A 12,002-nucleotide genomic window follows, 5' to 3' on the forward strand; every position below is an offset into this window, starting at 1 on the left:
CATTTCTAAGAGTAGATATCTTTCCAAATTAAGTCATTTCATTCAGGGATAGAAATGGGAGAAAATGAATGGTTGAATGGATACTTGGAGGCTATACTGGATGTTGGAGCAGGCAGAAGAAGAGCTATCGAAGAAAGCAGTGATGGGAGTAACAAAAAGAAGAGCAGTTTTTTAAGAAAAAGGTTTGATGACAACGTAAAGGAAGAAAAGCATTTTAGTCCCACCAAATACTTTGTCGAAGAAGTTATCAATAGCTTCGATGAGGCCGACCTTCACAAGACATGGCTTAAGGTTTGCTGCCTGCCTGCTCCACTACAAACCTGCACCAACTACTAACAGCCTGTTTGGGAGTGATTTTTTGGCCCCAAAAATTAATTTGTTGATTGTTATTTCCCTATTTCAGTCATCATATTTGACTTCTTCTATCACAAATGAATTCCACTTTTCTCCTAACAGTCAAAAATCAATTCTCAAAATCACTCCCAAACAGGCTCTAAATCTTATTTTTAACAAACTTTTGATCACACTTAAATGATTAGCTTTGTGCCCCCATTTGTAATACTGTTTGGCAAATCTAGCACGAACGAAAAGCAGAATAATCAAATTTACGTGGAAAATGACTTGTTTGTTACGTGATTGGGCAGGTGGTCGCCACAAGGAATTCTCGTGAACGCAATAACAGGCTCGAGAATATGTGCTGGCGCATCTGGCACCTTGCCCGACAAAAAAAACAGGTTTCTCCTCTCACCTCTACTCTCTTGACACAAAAAATTATGTACAAACTGGTTTTATAAAAGAGTGAAAAGTTATCCTCTTTTTATTACAGCAGATGGAACATAGGGTGAAAACATTCTCACTGAAATAACAAATGAAAAATAACTTAATCAAAAAAGTAGATTTACTACAAGAGATTAAATGCTGAATTTGCAGATAGCTTGGGATGATGCACAAAAACTAGTAAAGAGGCGACTTGAACGTGAAAAAGCTGCAGAAGATCTTTCTGAGCTCTCAGAAGGGGAGAGAGAGAAAACCGATTCCAATCAATCTGATTTTGTTACTGACATCGCAAGAATAAACTCTGATAATCAAATTTGGTCCGACGACAAATCTAGGCAACTCTACATTGTCTTGATAAGGTAACTAATTCACGTCATTTGTTATTTTTACTTGTCTAAACAACATTGACGAAATTGCTGAAGATACATAAAATAAAGGCTTGTTTGAGCTACATTATTTTCAAAAAAATATATTTTTCAACAGTGATTTGATATTATTTTAACTATACATTCTTCAATAAAATAATATTACATGCAAATCTAAAACTTCTCTTTATTTTTTAACCACACATTTCTCATTGATTTGACATAAATAATGCATTTTTTTCCTAGAATATGGCTCAAACATGGACAAAGTCTAATTTTTCATATATGGGGGCTTCAAATAGATTATTGAAAAAGGCATGTCTGAATCAGTAAAAGCAAGCGGAAGTCACTTCAATTAATTCACATACTATAATTTCTTATAGTAAGTAAACAAATATAACTAAAAACGACATCATCAGAGTTGATGGACTGAGTTTCATGAAAATTTTTGCTGTTTATTATGCAGTCTTCATGGGTTGGTGCGCGGAGAAAACATGGAACTTGGACGAGACTCTGACACTGGCGGTCAGGTAGTGATGCTATAGTCCTAAATCTGACTCTGCTAAGGTTGAAATTGGGTATAATGAAATGAACTCATACTAACATTTGAAAGCAACTCAACCCTCCACCCATACCCCTAATATAGAGAGAGAGAGAGAGAGCTGTAGTTGAAATGTACCAAGTAGTGCAATAACTAACCTATTTAAGACAATAAACTAAATCTGACAACTAATCATAGATCAACTTTCTGTCTTGCTATAACACTTGCAGGTAAAATATGTTGTGGAATTAGCTCGAGCATTAGCCAACATGAATGGAATCCACAGAGTAGATCTTCTTACTCGACAAATCACATCCCCAGAGGTTGACTCCAGCTATAGTGAGCCGATTGAGATGCTGTCCTGCCCAACTGATGGATTCGGTAGCTGTGGTGCCTATATAATTAGAATACCTTGCGGACCTCGTGACAAGTACATAAATTTCATCTATTTTAACATGCTGTTCATCTCTCAAACTAAACCACATCCAACCTGTATCCTATCTCAGATTTGAACTTTGTAGAGGATTGGAACTAATTCGGGACATATAACAGGTATATTCCTAAAGAGTCACTCTGGCCTTACTTACCTGAATTCATCGATGGGGCTCTAGGTCACATCGTCAACATGGCAAGAGCTTTAGGAGAACAAGTCAATCCTGGAAAACCAGTATGGCCTTATGTCATTCATGGTCACTATGCTGATGCTGGGGAAGTAGCAGCACGCTTGTCAGGAGTCCTAAATGTACCAATGGTGTTAACAGGGCACTCACTAGGTAGGAACAAATTAGAGCAGTTACTTAAACAAGGAAGGCTCTCTAGGGAGGACATCAACGCAACCTACAAGATAATAAGAAGAATTGAAGCCGAAGAGTTAGGGTTGGATTCTGCTGAAATGGTAGTGACAAGCACAAGGCAAGAGATTGAAGAGCAATGGGGTTTGTACGATGGATTTGATATACAGTTGGAAAGGAAACTTAGAATTAGGAGACGGAGAGGAGTAACATGCCTTGGAAGATACATGCCAAGGATGGTGGTATGGACAACCTCTACTTGCTATTTTCTTTATGCAAAGTATGATTTCTCACAAGTCTCTTCTCCTTTGTCCCAAAAATTAAAAATAAATTAAAATTTGAATGATTAGGAGCAAATAAATTCAAACTTTGGGGTTCTACATAGACAAAAGAAGTGATATGTACACATGCCAGACAGCCAGAGTGAAGTTCGTGCTGAATAATAGTAAAAATCACACAGTATGATATAAATGACCTAAATCAACCAACTTTTATCCATTTGTGGGATCAAAGTTCAAGAAGGCATGTTAAGGTGAAATAATACTTGAACCTGCCCAAGTTGCGTCAATTGTCGTCAGTTAGTATCCAGATAAAAATTAATAATAATGATTTTTAAGAAATCCTCAATGGTATAATTTTTCAACAGGGCAACAACATCATAGACAAGCTTCATTCCATAAATCACATGCAACATGATTTTCCTTTATTAGAGTCAATTTGATTTTGAAATATCATTTTCTGCTAATGCTAGTGTTTCAAAATTTTACTATGAAAAAAGAGAACGAAAAGGTAACAACTATCACCGATCTCAGTTGTGATCCTTTTGTGGAATTAGGTTATACCACCGGGCATGGAGTTCAGCAGTGTTGCAACACAAGATTCATTTGATGGCGATGGAGATCTGAGATCATTGATTGGCACTGACAGAACCCAGAAAAGACCTATACCGCCAATTTGGTCTGAGGTTAAAATCTTTATCATTCACATGAAAGTGCAAAAATTAATATGTTTCTCTAACATGCCAATCAAATAAAGCTGATTACTCTGTCTCTAAGCTAAAGGGTTACCATTTTTATTGCAAATTGTGTAAACACGAGAACAAAATAGGAATATCATACTGTACCACTAATCAAAAGGAAGACGACATGTCTTATGTATGCTTTTGACAAAATTTTGTCAAATTTTGTTCAATGCAGATCATGCGATTTTTTACGAACCCTCACAAGCCCATGATACTAGCATTGTCCCGTCCAGATCCCAAGAAAAATATCACCACATTGATCAAGGCATTTGGGGAATGTCAACCCCTTCGAGAACTGGCAAATCTGGTAATGCTTTATCTGCGACCATTCAGTTGTGCATTAAGACAGTCCAGCAAAAATAAAAAATTGTAAGTTAATGTTATTCCAGATTGTCCCTGCAGACATTGATACTCGGTAACAGAGGTGACATAGAAGAGATGTCCGACAGCAGTTCAGTCGTTCTTATGACAGCTCTCAAGCTTATTGATAAGTATGACTTGTATGGTCAGGTGGCATATCCAAAGCATCATAAACAACCAGAAGTTCCCGAAATATATCGTCTAGCAGCGAAAACTAAGGTGAATCATTTAGTAAACTTAACCATTTCAATGGCAGTAAATAACTGGTCATGGTGACATGAACTTTCTCGCTTTAATAAACTAGTAAATTATTGACACCTTTCAGCCAGGTAATTATGCAGATCTCACCACTCGGCCCATTAACCAATATCAATGACAGTTCCCATCAGTCCTTGTATATCTTCGTTTTTTTAATTAAACCACTATAGCAGGGATACTTTATGAAAATAAAATCATAGTACTGGTGAATATATTTATGAAAACGAGCCTACTAATTCCTTCTCACTTTACAACATTTAACATCTTTTCTTTAAATAGCAACATGCTGATATTAACACTTCTATGGTGAATTTACTTCTTTAAGGGAGTTTTCATCAATCCAGCTCTGGTGGAACCATTTGGTCTCACTCTTATAGAGGTTAGTTAACGTTAGGTCAGTCTTCGCTTATAACTGGCTAACCTGACTGCACTACCATATGGAATCTTGAAATAGTTGGAACTTAGTAAATGCCACACTTTTCTGCAGGCAGCTGCTTATGGATTACCAATTGTCGCGACAAAACATGGTGGACCTGTGGACATACTGAAGGTAACTAGATGGCTAAACTTACCTTTATGACTGAAGGCAAGAATGCCCAAGTTTTGATGGGTATTCCACACTTTAAGTTTTGACAAAAAATTGAGATCCAGATCATGCCTGATTAAATCTGTAAACTGCTGCACTTCACATGAAGGTGAACTATTAATCTGTTAGGTGATCTAATATATAAATTAATCAGGCACTCAACAATGGTGTACTAATTGACCCATATGACCAGAAAGCCACATCAGATGCTCTTCTAAAGCTTGTTGCTGACAAGAACCTTTGGCATGAGTGCCGAAAAAATGGTCTAAAATATATCCACCGTTTTTCATGGCCAGAGCACTGCCGTAGCTACCTCTCCTATGTTGAGCAGTGCAAAAATCACCACCCTACTAACCATCTTTCTGTCATGCCATTTCCTGAGGAGCCGCTAAGCGAATCACTCCGTGGTGTCGAAGACCTTTCTTTGAAATTCTCCATTGACATAGATGTCAAGGTTAGCGAACATGATGCGCCTAATAAACAGGAGCTCACTGAGATTCTAATCCAAAAAGCTACTTCTATTGGAAAATCCATCAACATATACTGTCCAGGGAGAAGACAATGGCTGTACGTAGTGGCCGTTGACTGTTATAACAGAAATGGAAGTCCTACTAAGGCATTACCTTTAGTTATCAAAAATGTGATGCAGGCTGCAGGATCAAAGTCAGGTCAGATAGGTTTTGCATTATTGACTGGTTTAAGTCTGACAGAGACAAAGGAAGCACTGAAAAATTGCCAGGTAAAATTGGAAGACTTTGATGCATTGGTTTGTAACAGTGGAAGTGAAGTGTACTATCCATGGAGGGACTTGATAATAGATGAAGACTATGAAGCGCACATTGAATATCGGTGGCCTGGTGAGAATGTTAAATTGATAGTAACTAGGCTTGCGAAGATAGAAGATGGAGCTGAGAATGATGTTATGCAACAGATAAATCAATGCAGCTCTCAATGCTTCTCATATAGAATCAAACAGGGAAAGAAGGTAAGACGTTCATTTATTTAAACAATTATTGAAGTCTTGAAACCAGATATGAAGAATAAATCTCATAATCAGTGTTTAGTTAAGTACTAAACCAAAAAGTATGTGAATACGTCTGACACAGACTCGGAACATTGATGACCTGAGACAGAGGTTACGAATGAGAGGCCTGCGATGCAACCTTGTCTACACACATGCTGCATCGAGATTGAATGTGATACCACTATTTGCATCAAGAGATCAAGCTCTAAGGTCTATCTTATAATTTGCACTTCATGCTTTTGTTTAACGAAAAATAAATAAATTGAACCAGAAATCTAAGTATCTAACTATAATTTCCCACATACATTTCATGTGTGCAGGTATCTATCAGTTAGATGGAGTATTGAACTTCCCAAAATTACTGTATTTGTGGGAGAAAGAGGGGATACAGACTTCGAAGGCCTGCTCGGAGGTCTTCACAAGACTGTTATTCTGAGAGATTCTGTTGAATATGGTAGCGAGATGCTTGCGCATAGTGAAGACAGCTGCAAAAAGATCTGCTCGGCTTCTGAAGACAGCCCAAACATAGTTCTTGCCGAGGGGTTTGAAGCTCATGAGATCTCCAAAGTGTTGGGGTATTTAGAGATTATGTGACTTTTTAGTAAGACTTCCTCTTTCGTTTAACTTACCTCCATGATAGGAATGAGGTCTGGGTTCTTCAGCCTTGTGATCAAATGACTAACTTACAAAATATCAACGAGATATTGACCAAAGATTTCGCCCGAATAATTTTCTTCCATAATTACACATACAATTGATTATAAATTATTGTAATTATAGTTTACTATATTTAGGACCTTAGCATATGTGTAATTATCTCTATTTAATGGAAGGAATCCAAAAAAAGGTGAGATCATTCAGTTGATTATTGTCATGGTATAAGAGCTTACATATAGAACTCTTCGCTGAATCTTCAAATTTTATTTTTTTTTCGTCTGTTCTTGGCGTGGTCGCAGTTCGGTTCTCGATCTTCCAGTTTTCTGTGTGGGTTCTCGCATTTGGAGCTTTGGGTCGACCAATCGCGTCGACGATTTCGTTGGGTCCTCTCGCCGTCTCCAGCACGACGGTGGAAGCGGGCATTTTCTTTCCTCCGTCGGTATTGTTCTCAGGTTGCTATGTTCAACGGCTCTTGGTGGTCTTTTAATTGGGGAGTGCTTTAGTTCATCGCGGTCTCCATCTTCTTCGCTGGTGGGTCGATCTTCACCTTCCTCTCCGTCGCGTGTTCTCTGTCTAGTGTGTGGGCTTCGTCATTTTTTTGCTTCGCTTATGTTGGTTTGCCAGTTCTTGTGGGCTGTGGTTTGGGCTGCTGTGTTGTGTGAGAGTTGGGCTTGACTCATTTTGGCTTTTATTGTGCGAGTAGTCTACTTTCTTGTAGGCTAATTGTCTAGTGGATTGGTTTGTTTGAGGTTGGACATTGGATCTTTAGTGTGGGTGTTTTATTTGCATTATAAAGTTATGTTGATCGAAACCTTTTGCGTTAAGTTCACGGGTAAGAACTATTTGACATGAGGGTTTCAGTTCAAAATATTTTTAAAAGGGAAGGAGCTTGGGGATCATATTGACGGACCCTCTAATGCGCCTAAGGATATTAAGGATTTTAGTGCACGGGAAACAAAGGATGCTCGTATTATTTCTTGGATTTTGAGATCTATGGACACTTACATGGTAAATAATTTGCGTTCCTTCACTATTGCTATGGAAATGTGGGAGTACTTAAAGTGCATTTATTATCAGGACAATAATGTAAGGCGATTTCAGTTGGAACTAGAGATTGCCAAATACAGTCCAGGTAATTTTACTATTGAACAATATTATTCTAGTTTTCTAGCTTTGTGGAGTGAGTACTCAGGCATAATATATGCTAAGGCCCTGGCAACGACCTTATCAGCACTAAGGAGGTTCAGGAGGTTAGTAAGCGTGACCAGTTTCCTATGAAATTACGACCCGAATTTGAAGTGGTTCGAGCAGTCTTATTAAATCATGATTTGGTTCCTTCGTTGGATGTGTGTCGGGTGAACTTTTGCGCGAGGAACGACTGGCTACACAAATTCATATTGGTGTTGATTTCTCCTCACTTGATGGGTCTACGTTGCATATGCTGCTCAAGGACTGGGGAAGAGTAAACTTTAGTGTTTCTACTGCAAAGGTCATGGTCATATTGCTCGTAACTATCCTCAGAAAATTTGTAATTATTGTAAGCAACTCGGGCATTTCATCAGGGACTGTCTTACTAGGCCTCCAAATTGGAAATCCAATGCTTTTCAAGCTACTGTTCAAGGTATTACTCCAGTCGTTTCCTAAGCTAGTACTAGTCAACCTGTTCTTACCCTAGAGATGGTCCAGCAAATGATTGTTTCCACCTTCTCTGCATTAGGCTTACAAGGTAAGGGCCAAGTTGTTTCTTCTCCTTGGTTTGTCGATTCGAGGGTATCAAATCATATGACTAGTAGTTCTGCCTCATTACATAACATTCGCCGCTATACTGGTACACAACATAATCAAATTACTAATGGAAGTATCCTTCTGATTACTACTGTTGGTGATATAGGGTCATCTTTTGATAATATTTTTATATCTTCAGATTTATCTACTAACTTGATTTTCGTTGGTCAATTAGTTAATAATAACTTTAATGTGAGTTTTTCTCGTGATGGTTGTCTTGTGCAGGATCAAGGATCGGGAAAGGTGTTCGCGAAGGAACCTAAAGTCGGAAGATTATTCTAGTTATAGTTTACTATTCATGCTGCTATATTTTTAGTTTGTATTGACATTGGACTTAAATATGAAATTTGGCATAAACGGTTAGGTCATCCTAATACTTCTATTTTATCTCATTTGTTGAAATGTGGTTTTTTGGGCAATAAAGATAAATCTCAATTTTCCAATTTGTCTTTTAATTGTGATGCTTGTAAATTTGGAAAAAGCAAGATTCTTCCATTTCTGACTCATGGAAACCGGGGCTAATAAATGCTTTGAGGTTATCCATAGTGATGTTTGGGATGTGACACCAGTCATTTCACATGCCAATTATAAGTATTTGTGACGTTTATTGATGATTTCAGTCGTTACACTTGGATATATTTTCTCCATTCTAAAAGTAAGGTTAGTACAGTTCTTTAGTTTTTTGTAGCTTACATTGAGACACAATTTTCCTTTAGTATTCGAGTTCTGAGGTTTAACAACGATGGTGAATATATGTCACATCAATTCCAGACCTTCTTACAAAATAAAGGTATTCTATCTCAAAGCTCTTGTCCATATACTCCTTAGCAGAACGAAGTGGTGGAAAGAATCGTCACTTGTTGGATGTTGCCAAATTTCTGCTCTTGGAATCCTTGATTCAGCCTAAATTTTGGGCGAAAGCCCTCCACAGCTGTCTATCTGATTAATAGACTTCATGCTCAGCAATTAAATTTTGACTCGTCTTATTTTCGCTTGCACGACACACATCCTGGTGATGACATGTTACATACTTTTGGTTGCATTTGCTTCCCCATGAACGCCATAAGCTTGCTACTCAATCCGTATAGTGTGCCTTGATGGGTTACAACATTGCTCATAAGGTATGGTTGCATTACTTTTAACAATACGTGTCTTCTTTTGATTTGGCTCTGCTTATTAGCTTCGAGGATAGTTCTTGTCCTATCGAGCGTTTTGAACTGTGAATGGTATATCAGCGACGACGGCCTCCAGTTTTACTCCCCGTTCCAATTACAGATCCCGTTCCAGATCCTATTCCAGACTATACCATTCTTCGACGATCCACCTGCATTACTCACCCTCCTGATCGGTATGGTTTCTCTGCAATCTTATCTCATTTTACAGTTTATTCTTCTTATTCTTAGGTTGTTACCCAACCTTGTTGGGAGAAAGCTATGCAAGAGAAACTCTTAGCTCTTCAGGAGAATCGTACATGGAATATTGTTTCTTGCCCTCATGTCATCAAACCTATTGGGTTTAAATGTGTTTATTCTGTCAAGTTGTGCTCTGATGGGTCGCTAGAATGATATAAAGCTCGAGTGATGGCTCTTGGGAATTGTCAAGAATATGGCATAGATTACGAGGAGACCTTTGCTCCTGTTGCCAAAATGACAATGGTTTGAACTAGGGATGTAAACGGTCCGATTTTTATCGATTTTTGACAGGTTTTCAAACCAAACCATTTAAATCGTTTGAGAAGAACCTAAACCTATACCAAACTATTTTAAACGGTTTGAAAAAAATTTAAACCTAAGCCTAACGGTTTGGTCCAATTTTAAACTGTCGGTTTCACCGTATATTTTTTTTGCCTGTATACTTTTACGCTCATTGAATTCAATATATATTTATATCTTACTAGCAATAAATTTAAAACAAACTAAATATATCTACTATAAATTTAAATACCAACTAAATCAAAGTAAAATCACAATAAACTAAAACATAAATTTTTGTTCGCCATTTTTAGGCTAATGATGTTATGAAAACTTTACAATAAAAGTCTATTAAACTAAATATAAGGCCAAAAACATTAATGATGTCCAACAAGTCATGATCATCATATCTGCAAGAAAAAATGTTACTGATTAGATAAAGAGAATAACCAACCACAATAATAAAACAATTATTTATAATATCTAAACATAATAATTACACAAGCTTACGATTGTATATTGTTACGAACTCAGTTTCTCGCATATACTCAAACATCAATTGTTGTCACAAATGATACATCGTCTTCATAGTCAAATAAATACATTCATTACATCATCATAGTACTAGATACTAGATAGATAAGAGAATCTTCAAAAAAATATGGTAACAGAAAACATAAATCACCTACTACAACTTTCATTGAATCATCCAATGCCTCCACTTCATCTAAATTTTGGCGCAACACTATAGGTTCCTTCTTAGTTTGCAACCAATTTTATTTTTTATTTTTTTTATTTTTTATTTTTGGCATATACAAGCCTCAACTATCCGTGCACCTAATGAACTCCTAAGTAATATAATCCGAGCCCAAATCCTTCCTCTTTTCTATTTTGGAGCTCATATGGCTTTTGTGGCCTTGGGCCCAAGACAAAAATTAAAACTTGACAATAGCAACAACAACAACAACAATAATAATAATAATAGCTAATTAGGATTATTGGGTAATAATAAAATATATGAAATAGAAAATTAAAAATTGACAAAAATACCCACAAATGACAAAAGTCACAAAACTATTAAATTTTACATATTTGGATGAATTAAAAAATAATAAATTTTTATTTTTTATTTTTATATATATTTTTTGCCGGTCCGATTTGGTTTTAAACTGCGATTAAAATTCTCAAATTTAAATCAAACCGTTTTTGACCGTTTTGATTTAGTTCAAAATCATTTGTTGACGGGTCCACGTGGAACCAAACCGACGATTTCTAAAATGGGGTTTCGGTTTGATTTTTCGATTTGACAATTTTTGCTTACAGCCCTAGTTTGAACTGTCCTAGCTCTAACTACCTCCAAGGGATGGTCTTTGCGGCAAATGGATGTCAAGAACGCTTTCTTACATGGTGATCTTAAGGAAGAAATTTATATGACACCCCATGCGGGCCTCTTTTCATTACCATCTTTAGATGTATGTAAGCTAAATCGCTCTTTATGGGTTGAAGCAAGCTCCTTGTGCTTGATTTGATAAGTTTCGCTCTACTCTCTTGAGTTTATCATTTATCTAGAGTAAATATGATTCGTCTCTCTTCATCTCAGACACTAAGGCGGGTATAGTTTTTCTTTTGGTTTATGTAGATGATATTATTATTATCAGGATTGACTTCGAACTCATATCTCATCTTCAAAACCAATTGAAGGATTCTTTCCATATGAAAGATTTGGGTTCCTTACAGTATTTTTTAGGTCTTGAGGTACTTTCCAGTTCAATAGGTACTTATCAGCATCAGCGCAAGTATACGAAGGAGTTAACCGCTTTACCTGGACTTCAGGATGTTTACCCGGTTGATACTTCTTTAGAGTGTGTGAAATATCGCAAGGTGGAGGGTGATCTTCTTCATGATCCTTCTTTATATCTTCAGTTAGTGGGTAGTTTGAGTTACCTCACTATTACTCAACCTTACATTTCTTTTTCCATACAACAAGTGTGTCAGTTTATGCATGCTCCACGACATCTCCATTTGTTGCAGTTTGTCGCATCATTCATTACTTGCTCGGTACACCTAATAGGGGTATTTTCTTTCTTGCTAATTCTTTCCATGGGTTGGTAGGTTATAGTGATGTAGATTGGGCTCGATGTGTGGA

General features: G+C 37.0%; 1 protein-coding gene across 3 annotated transcripts; it reads left to right on the plus strand.

The window, feature by feature from the left end:
* The first annotated feature begins 6 nt into the window (after positions 1 to 6).
* Positions 7 to 8,856, plus strand: LOC111373117 (probable sucrose-phosphate synthase 4). Of its 3 annotated transcripts, XR_002698890.1 has the most exons (16): positions 7 to 291; positions 645 to 734; positions 931 to 1,136; positions 1,609 to 1,672; positions 1,914 to 2,113; positions 2,236 to 2,716; positions 3,310 to 3,438; positions 3,671 to 3,802; positions 3,898 to 4,074; positions 4,439 to 4,492; positions 4,601 to 4,663; positions 4,854 to 5,684; positions 5,806 to 5,933; positions 6,044 to 6,324; positions 6,680 to 8,106; positions 8,391 to 8,470. XR_002698890.1 is itself a non-coding variant. In XM_022995601.1 (15 exons), the coding sequence occupies exons 1-14, from the start codon at positions 55 to 57 to the stop codon at positions 6,315 to 6,317; spliced, it is 3,066 nt and encodes a 1,021-aa protein (XP_022851369.1). In that variant the 5' UTR covers positions 7 to 54; the 3' UTR covers positions 6,318 to 6,324; positions 8,391 to 8,856. The 3 variants fall into 3 exon arrangements, 2 of the variants coding, with proteins under 2 accessions (XP_022851369.1, XP_022851368.1); XM_022995601.1 differs by lacking the exon at positions 6,680 to 8,106 and having other exon boundaries at positions 8,391 to 8,856; XM_022995600.1 differs by lacking the exons at positions 6,680 to 8,106; positions 8,391 to 8,470 and having other exon boundaries at positions 6,044 to 6,626.
* The last annotated feature ends 3,146 nt before the right edge of the window (positions 8,857 to 12,002 follow it).

The sequence above is a fragment of the Olea europaea genome, unplaced genomic scaffold, assembly GCF_002742605.1.
Source record: "Olea europaea var. sylvestris unplaced genomic scaffold, O_europaea_v1 scaffold1073, whole genome shotgun sequence".
Classification (NCBI taxonomy): domain Eukaryota; kingdom Viridiplantae; phylum Streptophyta; class Magnoliopsida; order Lamiales; family Oleaceae; genus Olea; species Olea europaea.